This window comes from Marmota flaviventris, chromosome 5 (genome assembly GCF_047511675.1).
Source record: "Marmota flaviventris isolate mMarFla1 chromosome 5, mMarFla1.hap1, whole genome shotgun sequence".
Taxonomy (NCBI): Eukaryota; Metazoa; Chordata; class Mammalia; order Rodentia; family Sciuridae; genus Marmota; species Marmota flaviventris.
The window spans coordinates 89,168,726-89,182,077 of NC_092502.1; the positions used below are offsets into that span (position 1 = coordinate 89,168,726).

Below are 13,352 nucleotides of genomic sequence, written 5' to 3' on the forward strand. Positions count from 1 at the left end.
TTTTGAAAAACCTGTTATTTGAAACATTACTACTGTATATTCATATTGTACATTAAATTTTTAGATAATCTCACATCTAGTACTTAAATGCCACTTATAATCTTAATATTTAATAGAACTTATTATGCAGGAAAATGTTTTTACTTATAGAATACTGATTGTATGGAGCAGTAATATACTTTGTACATGAACTGCTAAAATAAAACAGATTAAGGGATGGAACTGTCAGACTTTGCGTATTAAGTGCATTTAAAAACATAAGAATAATAATTAATATTTTAAATTTCAAAGATGTTTATTTGGGAAACACACAAAACTAAAATGTATATTTTAGTCCATCAACCCATAGAGAAGAAAAGGTAGTTACAAGTTTACAGACACACATTTCCATGAATATCCTTACCATGATTCTAAGACCTAGAACACCTAGAGGACATTACATATTGATTTGAAAAAATATTTAAATTAAATTTTTTACATTTACAATGAGTAGATAAATAATATCAATTCCAGAACAACAACAACAAAAAAAATCAGATTAATGAAAATAGTTGATACCAAACTTTTTTTTTTTTTTTTTTTTACTTCTGAGTCAAATTCTACACACTGTAAAAAGACAGAAGCTTAGACTATACTTCTGATGAAGATTTTTAAGTGCTTTTAAAATTTTTCAAGGCTGTAAAGTCTGTCAATAAATAAATAAAATTACTATCTGTCAGTAAGCCATGAAGTCTGTACTAAATGACTAAAGCAAGTTGAACATGTTTAGAACACTGACTCATACTTTTTGGCATCATCATGAAAACTCTGTGACTGATCGACACATCATTTCCAATGTCACTAATAAGGCCTCTGTATGTACTCCAGGACATACTTTCAAATTCTCAGGCAGTTCCTGAAGAATATTTGGGAGCTTCTGCAATGTCTTTATATTTCTAGCATAAAGATCCAATAACCAGTCAGTATGAGAACTAGGGGTTTCTTTATAACTTTTACAAGGCATACGCAGGTCATTTAGATGAGTTAACCCTTTGAAAGCTAAGATGAACTCTGAGGATAAGTCAAAAATCGAACAAAAATTTAGCAACATCCTACTAAGTAAAAATGAACCAAATTCAAGTTGCTGGTGGTAAAAATGTTTCTCTGCTTGTGCATGAAAATTCTCCACTGTGTCTTCTAATTTTGTAATAGCAAATAGTTCTTCCTTGGTTTGAGGTGATACTACATAATCCAAGGGCAATTCCCCTTTAGAGTTTCTCTGCTGTAAAAGCACTGGGCCTGTAAAAAAGAAAATGCAAAATGTTAAGGGTAAAATATTTTTATTTTGGCAACTTAACAGCTGTTTTCTCTCTCTTTTTTCCCAAAGCACACAGGGTTCTATTTATAATCATGTTTTTAACTAATTCATGTTTGCATAATTAAGTGGCTATACATACTAACTGCCTAATAAAGGTGCATTAAAAAAAAGCAAAATTCTGTCAATTGCCTAAGGAGATTAAAAGTATATTCCTTAGGTGCTGGGGTTATGGCTCAGCGGTAGAGCGCTTGCTTAGCACATATGAGGCCCTGGTTCAATCCTTAGAACCACATAAAAAAATAAATGAATAAAATAAAAAGTTTCCTCATTAAAAAAAAGTATATGTCTGAGTGAAATATACAGTATATATGATTATAAATGAAAAAGGCTTTTATAAAACTTTATTAATTATCATCTTAAAATAAGAATTTCAGTATTTCCGTAAGAAATTAACAAAATAGGGGCTAGGGATATAGCTCAGTAGGTAAAGTGTCTGCCTTGCATGCACAAGGCTCTGGGTTCAATCCCTAGCATCACAAGAAAAAAAAAAAAAGAAATTAACAAAATATATATTTTTCTTAAATTCTATAAGAGTCCCAAGGCTGTCTCATATTACCAAGAAGGAAAAGTAGTGCCCTTTTCCACTGGTGGTCAACAATTCTGGTAGTACAAAAACTGGAAAACCTTACTTCTTTTATCCTTGTTTATGCTTAATTTTAGTATAGGTAAATGATTCCAAAAAAATTAGGTGTTAATTATTCTGCATTAAACTCAGATCTTAATCTGTCTATCCAAGCTAAATGTATCTAACTACTTAGAAGTACTGAAGATATAGTTTAGGATGCTGTAGTAAAGGATGGTATAACAGGGCAAAATAAAAATAACATAGTATTTGGTGACACAGCAAAACAAAGGAGTATTAGACACCAAATCTTACAATAATTTATGCACTTAGTTATAAATAAGATGTCAGAATGGATATAAAGGTTTTAGTACTAGCAGACACCTTAGAAAGTCACACTGTTGAAGATTATATTATCACAGAGAGAACATACTGTAACTGTGAAACCTCCTAATGGTAACTTTGATTAAACATACATAATGACTGAGATATAAAATGCATTTCATATTAAAAAAAGACAAAATTATGAATACTTAAATAAAAATTTTTGAGACATAAATTCAATCTTAAAATTATTACTCTCAAGACTAAACTACTCAAAATGGATAGATAATACAGCTACTACATGATAATGTCAAACGATGTAACAGATTTAAACCAAATATTACTGAGGCAATACTAAGTCTTGTACAATTGTCAAAAGACCTTAATAAATTCAAGAACAAGTAGATTTCCTCTCCCAGGTCAAGGAGCTCATCCATTTACTATCATTCACTAGATAAAATTCAAATTGGCTGATGGAATACTGAAGTCTACTAGAGAAATGGACCTAATATAATATCTTTTATATTAACAATACTTGAAGCAAAATCAACTATTGGCTTGAATGTCAGATACAAATTAAGTAGAAAAACAAAACACTTAGGAGTAGAAAAATAAAACATTTAGGAGGTCGAATGTTATGTTTAGTAAACAATACTAAAAAAGAAGGCAGAAGAACTGAAATATATTGATTATGAAATGGTTAGTAAAACAGACACACTAACGCCTTTAGGGGGCAGGAGAAGACTATAAATAACCAAATGGCTTATGTTATTGTGCTATACAACCTTTCTTATATGTATATACAGAAAAAAAAAAAGAGAGAGAAAGAAAAGAAAAAAAAAGACATCCCCCCCAAAATATGCTTTTCGTTTTTATGAAGAATCAAATGCTTTCATTATGGGATAAAATCATGTTAATTTCTAAGATTAGAGTACATGAAAGCAATGAGAAATTTACATAAATTTGTTTTTGTTTTATAAGCTCATCAATTTTCTTTTGTTGTTCTTTTTAAAACACAAATCAGTTTGAATATTTTGATGTAAATTAATAATATTCAGCTCAGATTTAAGAATGTTACTGAAAAAAGAAAGGGGCTTGCTGAAAGCAAAGATTAAATATCAGTAGAAAGAGCAGTAGTTGAATATTAAGCTTAAGTTAGCCTTTTTTATAAAATCCCTGCACAACAGTTATTACCATTTGAAAATTCTTCTACTTTAATTTAATTGACTGCAAAATGTGAATGAAGAAAAAGATTCTAGGACATCTTTTTCACAGTCTGTAAAGATATGCCTTATAAAAATAATACTGAACAGTTACATATAAAAAGCATGAAAAAATTCAAGTAATCACATGAACATTTACATTCATTTAATAATAAGCTTTCAGAAATGACTAGTTCATAGGGATTTCATATATTAAATGAAAGGATTAATATCTAAAACCAACACATTCAATTAAAAAATCCACTCTTGTACATGAACCGTAATAGACTTAACAATACATACATGCGTCCATAATATGAAAAGGCTTTTATCACTATTAATAAAAGGTGATTACATTCTATGAGACTTTTTATCCTTACTTTTTTATTAATATGAAATGAAAACCTCTTTTCTTACAGGTTTTAAATATAAAATGCTATCTACCTCCAAGGGATTCGTCAAAAAACTGGATAATTTATCAAAACCCATTTAGCATAAATGCACTCACCCCCATGCTGTAGTAGCAGCTTGCCAATTTCTACATGTCCGTTTGACAGTGCATCATGCAAAGGAGTCACCCCGTCCACTTGAGTGAGCAGATCTACCTCTGGACAACGTTGCAAAATTTCCTGGACACACACTGTGTTGCCATAGTTACAGGCTTCATGCAAAGGCGTCCAGCCAGCATTGTCTAAATTAGAAATCAAGGCAAGTTTTAAAACAGCAGAAGTAGGACTTCTGTTAGTAAAGTATTGATGTTCTACTTCTCTTATCGGAATGATTTTGTACGCACTTCATATTAAAAATAAACTTTGCTAAAAATACCCAGTGTAAGTACATTGCTTTAAAGAAAAAGAAATTTAAATAATTAAAGACAATTTTAAAATATTATGAACAAAATATAAACACTAAAAATGTTTCTATAACATTAGCTATAAATCATTACATAATGAAATTCTTGGGTTTTGCTAATAGCTATATTTTAAAGACATCTTAGGTAAATTAACTCAAGTGTTCTTTCTTAATGTGACATAAAACTGTTTTATATCATAAATATTAAGACATTGTATAAAACCACAAAGATTTAAAACTTACCTTTAACATTGATGTCTATTCCTGGCAAAGAAAGAAGAAGAATCAATTTCTCCACTTGGTTATTTATGCAAGCTCTATGCAGGGCTGTTTCTCCTGCCATGAAAAATTAATAGATTATTCCAGAGAAGACAAGATATCAACTAAAGAAAATAATCAAAGGGCATGAACTAGGAGATCTGGCCCCATGCCAGAAAATTATTTATTGAGTTTTCCTTTTGATTAGTTTAAACATCTCCTGCATTAGAAAGTGTGTGTGTTGGGGGGGGATCCCCACCAATTCATAGAGCTTCTGTTCAATCAGCAATTCAGCAATGAAATTCTACAGCAAAAGGTTTAACATAGGCACTGTCTCCCCCTAGTTCAAGTTTTAAAGCTTCAGCCCTGCTATAAAATCCCCAAATGATCAGAGAACACCAAAAATACTGGGTTTTGCAGCAGTAAAAGTTTAGAGTGCAATTGCCCTCTCTTAAATTTATTCATGAACCTGCATTAAATGTATGGCTCCTTTTTATACAGCATTTATAGCTTAATTCAAATGAATGTTTCTGGCTAAGCACGAGTGCCTCTACACACTCAAGTATAATTCAGAACTTCAAATCCATTAACAGATGGTTTGCTGCTTCTCAATAGGCTGTCTGGCTTGGCTACAGCAGCACAGAGAGGGAGAAATGGAGGAATCTTAATATAAACACCACACACACACTACACGGGAAAAAAATCTCTAGTACCATTTAAAGCTGAACAAGTGTAACAAATAGAAAAGTAAAGATTTGCTAGGAGGAATGCAATTAGTAGTTGCTGGCAAAAATTAACTATATCTGTCTTGTTATAACCAAGATTAATAAATTATAAGTGATGATTTGACGTAAATTTGTTAAAACTTATTATAGGTGACTGCTTAAGAAACAAAATGAAATACTGAAACACACTTGTTCTTACTATAAAATACTATGTAGTTTATTTTTATAATGTTCAGTTTTACAGATATCTCTGTAACTTCTACTAAAATATTACTTTTACATGCACAGAGAAGCTTTTCAAGTTTTTTTGTATTATTTCTCAATTCTCTTCCTCTCCCCCAGTTCCTTCTGTTCAGACTAGTCATTCATATTCATTTTACTTTCTGCAACAATAAAACAAAGAAAAAAGACCCTGATTTGTGAAATTAATATTAAAGATCTCATGTAATACATTTTTCAGATTTTGAGCCAAACGAGACATTATTTTGAATTTGTGATATGAAATTATGAATTTTTATCATATTGAAAGACTTTGAGAGCTTTACTCTATTTCTATGGGTGTCATATTAATACTATATTGAAAATATGATTTAGTTTATAAACAAAAGATTCAACAATTTACTTTGGCTAAGTACAGACTCTTTAAAGATAACTTACATTTTTAAGTTAAGAGATAACTACATAAAAGGGGTGACAGTAAATTATTACAAGACTCTTCTTAGTTATTCCATCCTTTAGGTGCTTAGGTTCCAGTACAGTCAGAACCAAAAGCCAAACACATTTCATAGTCTGGGCTCAGTGCCTAGAAGAAAAGAGCCCATATGCTTAACACAGCTATGTAACATAGCCTACTCCTCATTCTTTGTTCACAAAATGTCTAAGACTGAAAGAGATGAAGACTGAATTATACTTTCAAATCAGAAGACACTGATCCTGAACAACACAGGTTGAGGTGGAATAGAAAAGTAAGGCGGGCAAGTCTGGAATATGCTCAATGAGTGCTGCACACTATGTTTAGTATTTGGAAGGCCAGGGGGAGAAAAGAAAGGGAGGAATACTCTATTATACCAGGTATTAACTGATCATTTTCTCTGTACAAGTGACAGTACAAGAAAATAATATGGTATCCAGGAAGGCATTTCCTGGACCTAGTCCAATATTTAAGTTACAAGTATTCATCAGGGCAAAATTTACAAGTACTGACTATAACCACAAAAAGTTCTTAGCATAAATTAATTTAGATACTTGGAATACCTTTTAGATTAGTCTTATGAAAATTCATCTTCGTAACTAAAGAGGGGCAATTCTCCTTGGAACATGACAATTCTCCTTCTGACTTCTTTTTCAATTTTTTAAATGATGAGGAACATTTAGCAAGGTTCAGCTCCCTGAAAAGAAAAAAAGAATGAAAGCTTGTTTTTCAGCAAGGCATGCCAGCATATATTATATGGTGGGTATTTTTCTTAAAATCTAATTTAAACTCCCTTAATCACTCAGTCTTCACTGTTAATTCTAAAATTGATTTCAATCATATAGAAATAAGTTTTTATGCATTAATTTTCATTTTACTAGCCTCAACTACTCATTGCGAAGGTTCTGAATACAGAATGTGGGGTAAATAAAAGGAAACCAAGTATAAACCATATCTGACAGAGAAAATAAAGTGAAAAACTAAGATTAGAACACAGGCCTCTGCTCCCAATTCTTATTTTCATGTGAATACTATTCTCTTTTTTCTTTTAGAGAATAATTCAGGCTTTCTGAGTTTTCTACAGCATACATCTAGAGGAAGTTTCTCATTTTGGAGAAGGTAGTACAACAACTTGAGTATCTCAACATGAACATGCCTTCTGAAAGCTCATCTATATAATGGAAAAGCAGTAATTCAAATCACAGGGCAAAAATTGTATAAAACAGTAATTGTTACACAGATAAGCTAAAGTTCAAGGAAGATGTCAAAAAAAAGCTGTACTCCAAAATAACGCACAGCAGAGATAATAGCAACACTTACGGTAACTCTGACAGTCCTTCAACATGTTTCTGCTTAGCACCATTCAGCATTAGTAAAGCTCTCGGAGATTCAAGGCAAGGTCGCTGTCCTATTTTCTTTGGTATTGGTATTTTTCCAGCTCCATGCATAATAGTTTTCCCCAAAGCTGGCAAATAGGAATATACCTGTTGCAAAATATTATTATATTGCTTTCTCAACTACAAAGATAGCAGTAAAAAGAAATTAATTGATTAACTATTAAATGTGATTACATTTTCTAGATTTCACTATTACAGTTTCCACTTTATTTGAACACGATAAAATATTAAAAAGCTGATAGTTCCATGTCAATATCATGTAGACAAGAAGGAAAATACCTTCTTGAAAATAATTTTTTTATTATTCAATTTTAATACTCATTTAAGAAAGTTGATTTGTCTTATATCCAACTTATGAATCACTCGTATACTTTTACATTGATGATTTATACAACTTATATTCTGTCATTTCCATTTTAAAAATAATTTTCTTCAACAGAAAGGCTGAAATAAATGAATAATGAGTGAATAAGGAGTGAAAAGAACTTTAAAGGTAAGTATTGTTGTAAAACAATTTACCCAATCTGATCAATAAATAAACTTACTTCTTATTTGTTGAAGAAACTGCTAGATACTAAATCCTAATTATATCTTCGGGTAGCCTAAATAAAACTAGAAAACCTTGGATCAAATGTAACTTATATGTATGTGTATATAGGATATATATCATTTATAAATTTTGTTCTTTATAAACCATTAAATATTAGGTGGAATTGTTTTGAATCTAGTTCAAAATAATCTTATGTATTATTATAGAAGTGATTAGGGAACAAAGATTACTGTTCCGCTTTTCTATTATCAACCCTTAATTACTTTAAAAAATGATTAAAAATTTCTATTCACTGAATTTTTTCTATATTTTTACTGATGCATTATAGTTGTCCATATGGAGGAATTTGTTTTTACATATTTGCACATGTACACAATATAACAATATAATTTGGCTAATATTCCCCAAGAATCCCCCTATGGTCCCTTTACTGATCTCCCTTTGATTTTCGTAATTAAACTATTTTTGAAATAGAAAAATACTAGTTCTTTTATGGGTTGGAAAGATTTGTTAACTCTGTTCATTTATTAGAAATACCTAAGAATATTTAAAAGTTGAATTTATAAAGATACTTCTTAGGAATTACAACATCTAAAATAGTGCTTACCATTTTATGAAGAGAGAGTGGCTCAGAAGAAATACTGATAGAGCTCTGCAAACACAACTTTTTAAAGACTGCCTCGGCAACAAACATTTGAAGCCAGGAGGAAGAAAAGGAGCAAATGAAAATCTCTAATTCCTGTGAAGAAAAGTCTGCAGAAAAACAAGAGAAGAAAATAGAACTATATTCTCTCTATATATTTTTCTCTTTTGGGGGCGTTTAGGGGACTGGAGATTGAATCCACAGTCTCTTCACCATTGAGCTTTATCCCTAAGCCTTTGTATTCTGATAATTTGTTTAGAGGCTCACTAAGTTATTGAGGCTAGCCTGAAACTTGAGATCCTCTTGTCTCAGCCTCCCAAGTTACCAGGATTACAGATATGTGCCACTGTGCTCAAATGAATTTTTTTTCCTTTAGACTATTTCATCAGTAGATTTTCTTCAACCAAATGATGGTTCCTACACCAAAAACATTTATCCACATTATAAACTACACACACATATACACACCAAAGAAAAAAAAAAGTAGTTTTCCTATTCTTTGCCTTTAAAGAGAAAAAAAAATTATGGCATGAACTCTCATTTTACTTTTTATTACATCAAATAAAAGCCTTACAATTGCATACACACACACACACACACACACACACACGCAGAATAAATAATATAATTATACCAAAATACATGAGATTTTTATCACTATATTTTCCAATTAACATAAAAGATCTCTTCTCATGAAACAGCTGCTTCTTTGGAAAACTAGTACTTAGTTTTTGAATGACCACACTTATTTAATTTGCAACGATCAGTCTTGAGGTGATAGGAAAAAATATATTAGACTATTACTCCTAATAACACCCATAAATCCTATTACTGAAGAGAAGAAAGACAAGCACAAGATAAATAAAGAAAACATAAAATAGAGAGTATGTAAGTAAAGATTTCATTAAAAATTTGCACTTGGGCTGGGGTTGTAGCTCAGTGGTAGAGTGCTACCCTTGCACGTGGGAGACACTAGGTTCAATCATCAGGATCACATAAAAATAAAATAAAGGTATTGTGTCCATCTACAATTAAAAACAAAACCAAAAAATTTCATTCATTCTACCATGAGGTTATTTTATTATATTGTATTTGGGAGGGTATTACACCCAGGGTTGCTTCACTGCTGAGCAACATCCCAGTCCCTTTTACTTTGTATTTATTTTGTTTTGTTTTTTGGTATTGGAGATTGAACTCAGGGGTACTTTACCACTGAGCTATATCCCCAACTCTTCTAATATTTTCATTTTGAGATAGGGTCTTGTTAAGTTGCCTAGGCTGGCCTCCCAAATAACTGAAGTCACTGGGATTACAGGTTGTTGCCACCGTGCCCAGTGACTATGGGCTTATTTTAAATGAAAAACAACCAACAAAAAGACACCCAAACCCTCAAATCTCTGCTATTCAATTACATCAGTGTTCCAGTAAGATGGAAATGCATATACAAATGAACTGAAAGTGATAAAGTACTAGGGTGATTTTTCCCCTGTAATCTATTTAATGTTATAAATTTTCTATTATTACTATCTGTGTAACAAAATGGATAAAACAATGGAATGTCAAGTAAAGAATGATACCAAACAATAGGATACCAAAAGAGCTAAAATTAAACAAAACAAACAGTATAAAAAAGTTGAGATACTATATAATATGGTAGATTAACTACACTGAAACAATAAAGTCAATAAAAGTAACAAATATTTACAACACATAAGAATTACAATTACATGTATTAATTAAAATATTTTTAAAATGGGGCTAAATAAGAAACTTAATAGCCATATTAAGTTTTATAAAGCTTGACTTCTCTACTCAGAGGTGGAGTTTCTTTTAGTCAGGACAATGCAGTCACGCACTGAATACCTGCTCAGATGTATTCACAGAAAGGCTGGCACTCAGGTGTCCTTGCAGTCATTGACCCTTCTTGACCAACTGATTATCAGTGAGGAGGAGGAAAAAGGTAGGATTTTTCTTCAAGGGAAATTTTGGTTCTCACAAACGGAGAAGGGAATGCTATTGGCCCCTAGTGGCAAAAGGCTAGGAATGCTATTAGACATCCTATTAATGTGCAAGAGAATCTCAACAACAATTATCCAGCCAAAACATAACCAGTGCTCAGACTGAGAAACCTTGCCTTGATTAAAGAGATCGAGGCTCTTGCGATGTGACAGACTACTATACGAGTCTTTAGCAAATGATTCCATTCATATGACAACCAGATTCACATATCCCTGAACAGATATGATTGCTAAACTCATAACTCCTTTCACAATGATCTCAATGGAGATATGGTTTTTATGAACAGGAAATGAGAAAGGAGTTACATTTAATTTCTACTTATGGACATTAAAAACCCTATATCTACCATCACAGAGTTTACTACAATGAATTGATCTGTTAACTTGAACTCTAGGCAGTCAAAGGAAAGGAGAAAAGGTCTGACTGTAAAATTTGAAGAAGATAATCTCACACTATCAAATGGAGTTATTCATCTAAGAAGAAGCTATTTGGTAAGCTTACAGAAACAGGGAAATACAAACTCTAATGGATCCACATATTACCAGGTAACAGAATAAAATAGAATAAAAAATAACAGATGAACAAGAGAACTTAGCCAAGACTGCAAAACCTTTAAAGAATAGGATCATATTTTTTAGCCCTCACAGAATGTATATCACTAAATTGCACAGAATAAACATTCATATTTGACAGATGAAAAAATGAGTGACAGATAACTTTTTACTAATTATAATTATCTTTTTACTAATTGTAATTATCTCATTCAAAATGCTTCTTTTTCTTTCATGGAAATAAAATACAATGTAAAGCAAGAACAATCTTTTGAAAAGTTAACCAGATCTTTCCATTCCCTTGTTAAATAGCTTCTAATTCTCAGCATGGCTTACAAGTTCCTACATAAACTCCCTTACCCATTTCTTTGGCCTTATTCTGACTCCATTGATATTATTACCAGTCGGTGAGAAGGCTTCACACAGCCTCAGCTCTTTCCTACTTTAAGAATTCTGGTAAATTTTTACTCTTCTGACAAGAATACTCTCCCCTGAATGTACCAATCTTTTGCTTATCTTTCAAGTTCTGTGTTTTTTGATCGTCCAATACAAAGTAGTTCAGTATCAACCCATGGTTTTAATTGTTCTCAACATTTATTTTTAAATGATGTATAATGGTACATTTACATTAACTTTATTACAATCTTCCTCTCCCACTGAAAGCTCCAAAAAAGCAAGAATCATGTTTTATTTCCCTCCTTCACTATATATGAAGTGTTAAGTTGAATGCCTAATTGAACACCAATAAAGAAGTGTTTTATGAATGAAAGAAAAAGAAGCATTTTGAACGAGATAATTACAATTAGTAAAAAGATAAAAATTTGCATTCGTGGAAGCATTAAAAGGGAATAGATGTAAAAAAAGTAAAACTGAATAAAAACAAAAAATATCAGGAAAAGATAATAATGCAACCCAAGGGAAAAGGAAGGTTTATTAAAAATACTCTTAAGGGATGGGGTTGTAGCTCAGTGGTAGAGCACTTGCCGAGCATGTGTGAAGCACTAGGTTCAATTCTCAGTACCACATATAAAATAAATAAATTAAATAAAGGTCCAGCAAGAACTAAAAAAAAAATATTTAAAAAAAGTACTCTTAAGATGTGAAAAATAAAAATTTTAATGACAAGTATTCTTTCCCATTGGAAAAAAAAAAACAGAAGAAATTTGTTTAACTCAAGAATTAGCAAACAATGGTTTGCTGCCTATTTTTATGAACAAAGTTTTACTGGAACACAGCCATGTTCATCCATTTATATACTGTGTATAGTTGCTTTTTCTTACTAAAACTGCAGCACAGACAGGACAGAGACAGTAGGGACAAAAAAGCCAGAAATGTTTACTATCTGGCACTTTACATTAAAAAGGTTTGCTAACCCTAGTTTACGCCAATAGACTGGGAATTTCAATTAGGCATTGAAAATAAATTTCACATGACCTTAAAATACAAGAAGGAAATTCTTTTTGTCCAAAATGTGAATCTGATAGACACAAGATGTGATGGAAAGAAAGTAAGATTTTACTTATCTTCTGAACTATTTATTGCCTTAATTTTCACCAATTATAAACTAACAAGGGTAATACTAAAATTAAACGAGAAAGATGGATCAATATCTTCAACTGGAAGTAATGCTACAGCAACATAGCATCTTTACTTACAAATTAGAAAAAGCAGAAGATAGTAACTGAGCCAAAGAATAATGAAAAAAAGCTGGGTGTGGTGGTGCATGCCTATACTCCCAGAGACTGCCTAGAATGCGGCAGGAGGATCAGCAGTTTGAGCCAGTCACCCCAAGTAGGCAAGACCCTGTCTCAAAATAAAAAGGGTTGAGGTGCTGCTCAGTGGTAGAGTGTACCTGGGTTCAATGTCCAGTACTGAGGAAAACCAAATAAAGAATGCAAAAAAGTGTTAAAAAATAAAAAAGCAAACAACCCAATGTCAATGATTCTCAAATTTCTTCATAAAAATATGAGCAGAAAGGATATAATTAGAAATAACACCTGGTTCACTTTGTAGGGAAAAGTGTAGTATTCTACAAATCCCATAATAAATATAATTTTATTTTGCACTTTAGCTATAGAAAAGTTCCTGCTTTCTTAATGTTGAAATGTTCACTTAATTTTCTACACCCTGATAAATATTAAATATAAAAACAATAATATAAAATAAATAAAAAAAACTAGGGAAATATTTAATTTGAACCAGTTTTAGAAATATATGCTAG

At 31.4% G+C, this 13,352-nt stretch overlaps 1 protein-coding gene across 2 annotated transcripts in view; it reads right to left on the reverse strand.

Annotated features, from left to right (window-relative positions):
• Positions 1-296: 296 nt before the first annotated feature.
• Positions 297-13,352, reverse strand: part of Slf1 (SMC5-SMC6 complex localization factor 1) — a 72,216-nt gene continuing 59,160 nt past the window's right edge. For both annotated transcript variants that reach the window (XM_071612404.1, XM_071612403.1), the window contains exons 16-21: positions 8,526-8,671; positions 7,292-7,455; positions 6,535-6,668; positions 4,541-4,633; positions 3,954-4,136; positions 297-1,278 (exon numbers count right to left, since the gene is read on the reverse strand). In XM_071612404.1, coding sequence (XP_071468505.1) covers positions 797-1,278; positions 3,954-4,136; positions 4,541-4,633; positions 6,535-6,668; positions 7,292-7,455; positions 8,526-8,671 — 1,202 coding nt within the window. In that variant the 3' untranslated portion in view covers positions 297-796. The remainder of the gene's footprint in view (positions 1,279-3,953; positions 4,137-4,540; positions 4,634-6,534; positions 6,669-7,291; positions 7,456-8,525; positions 8,672-13,352) is intronic.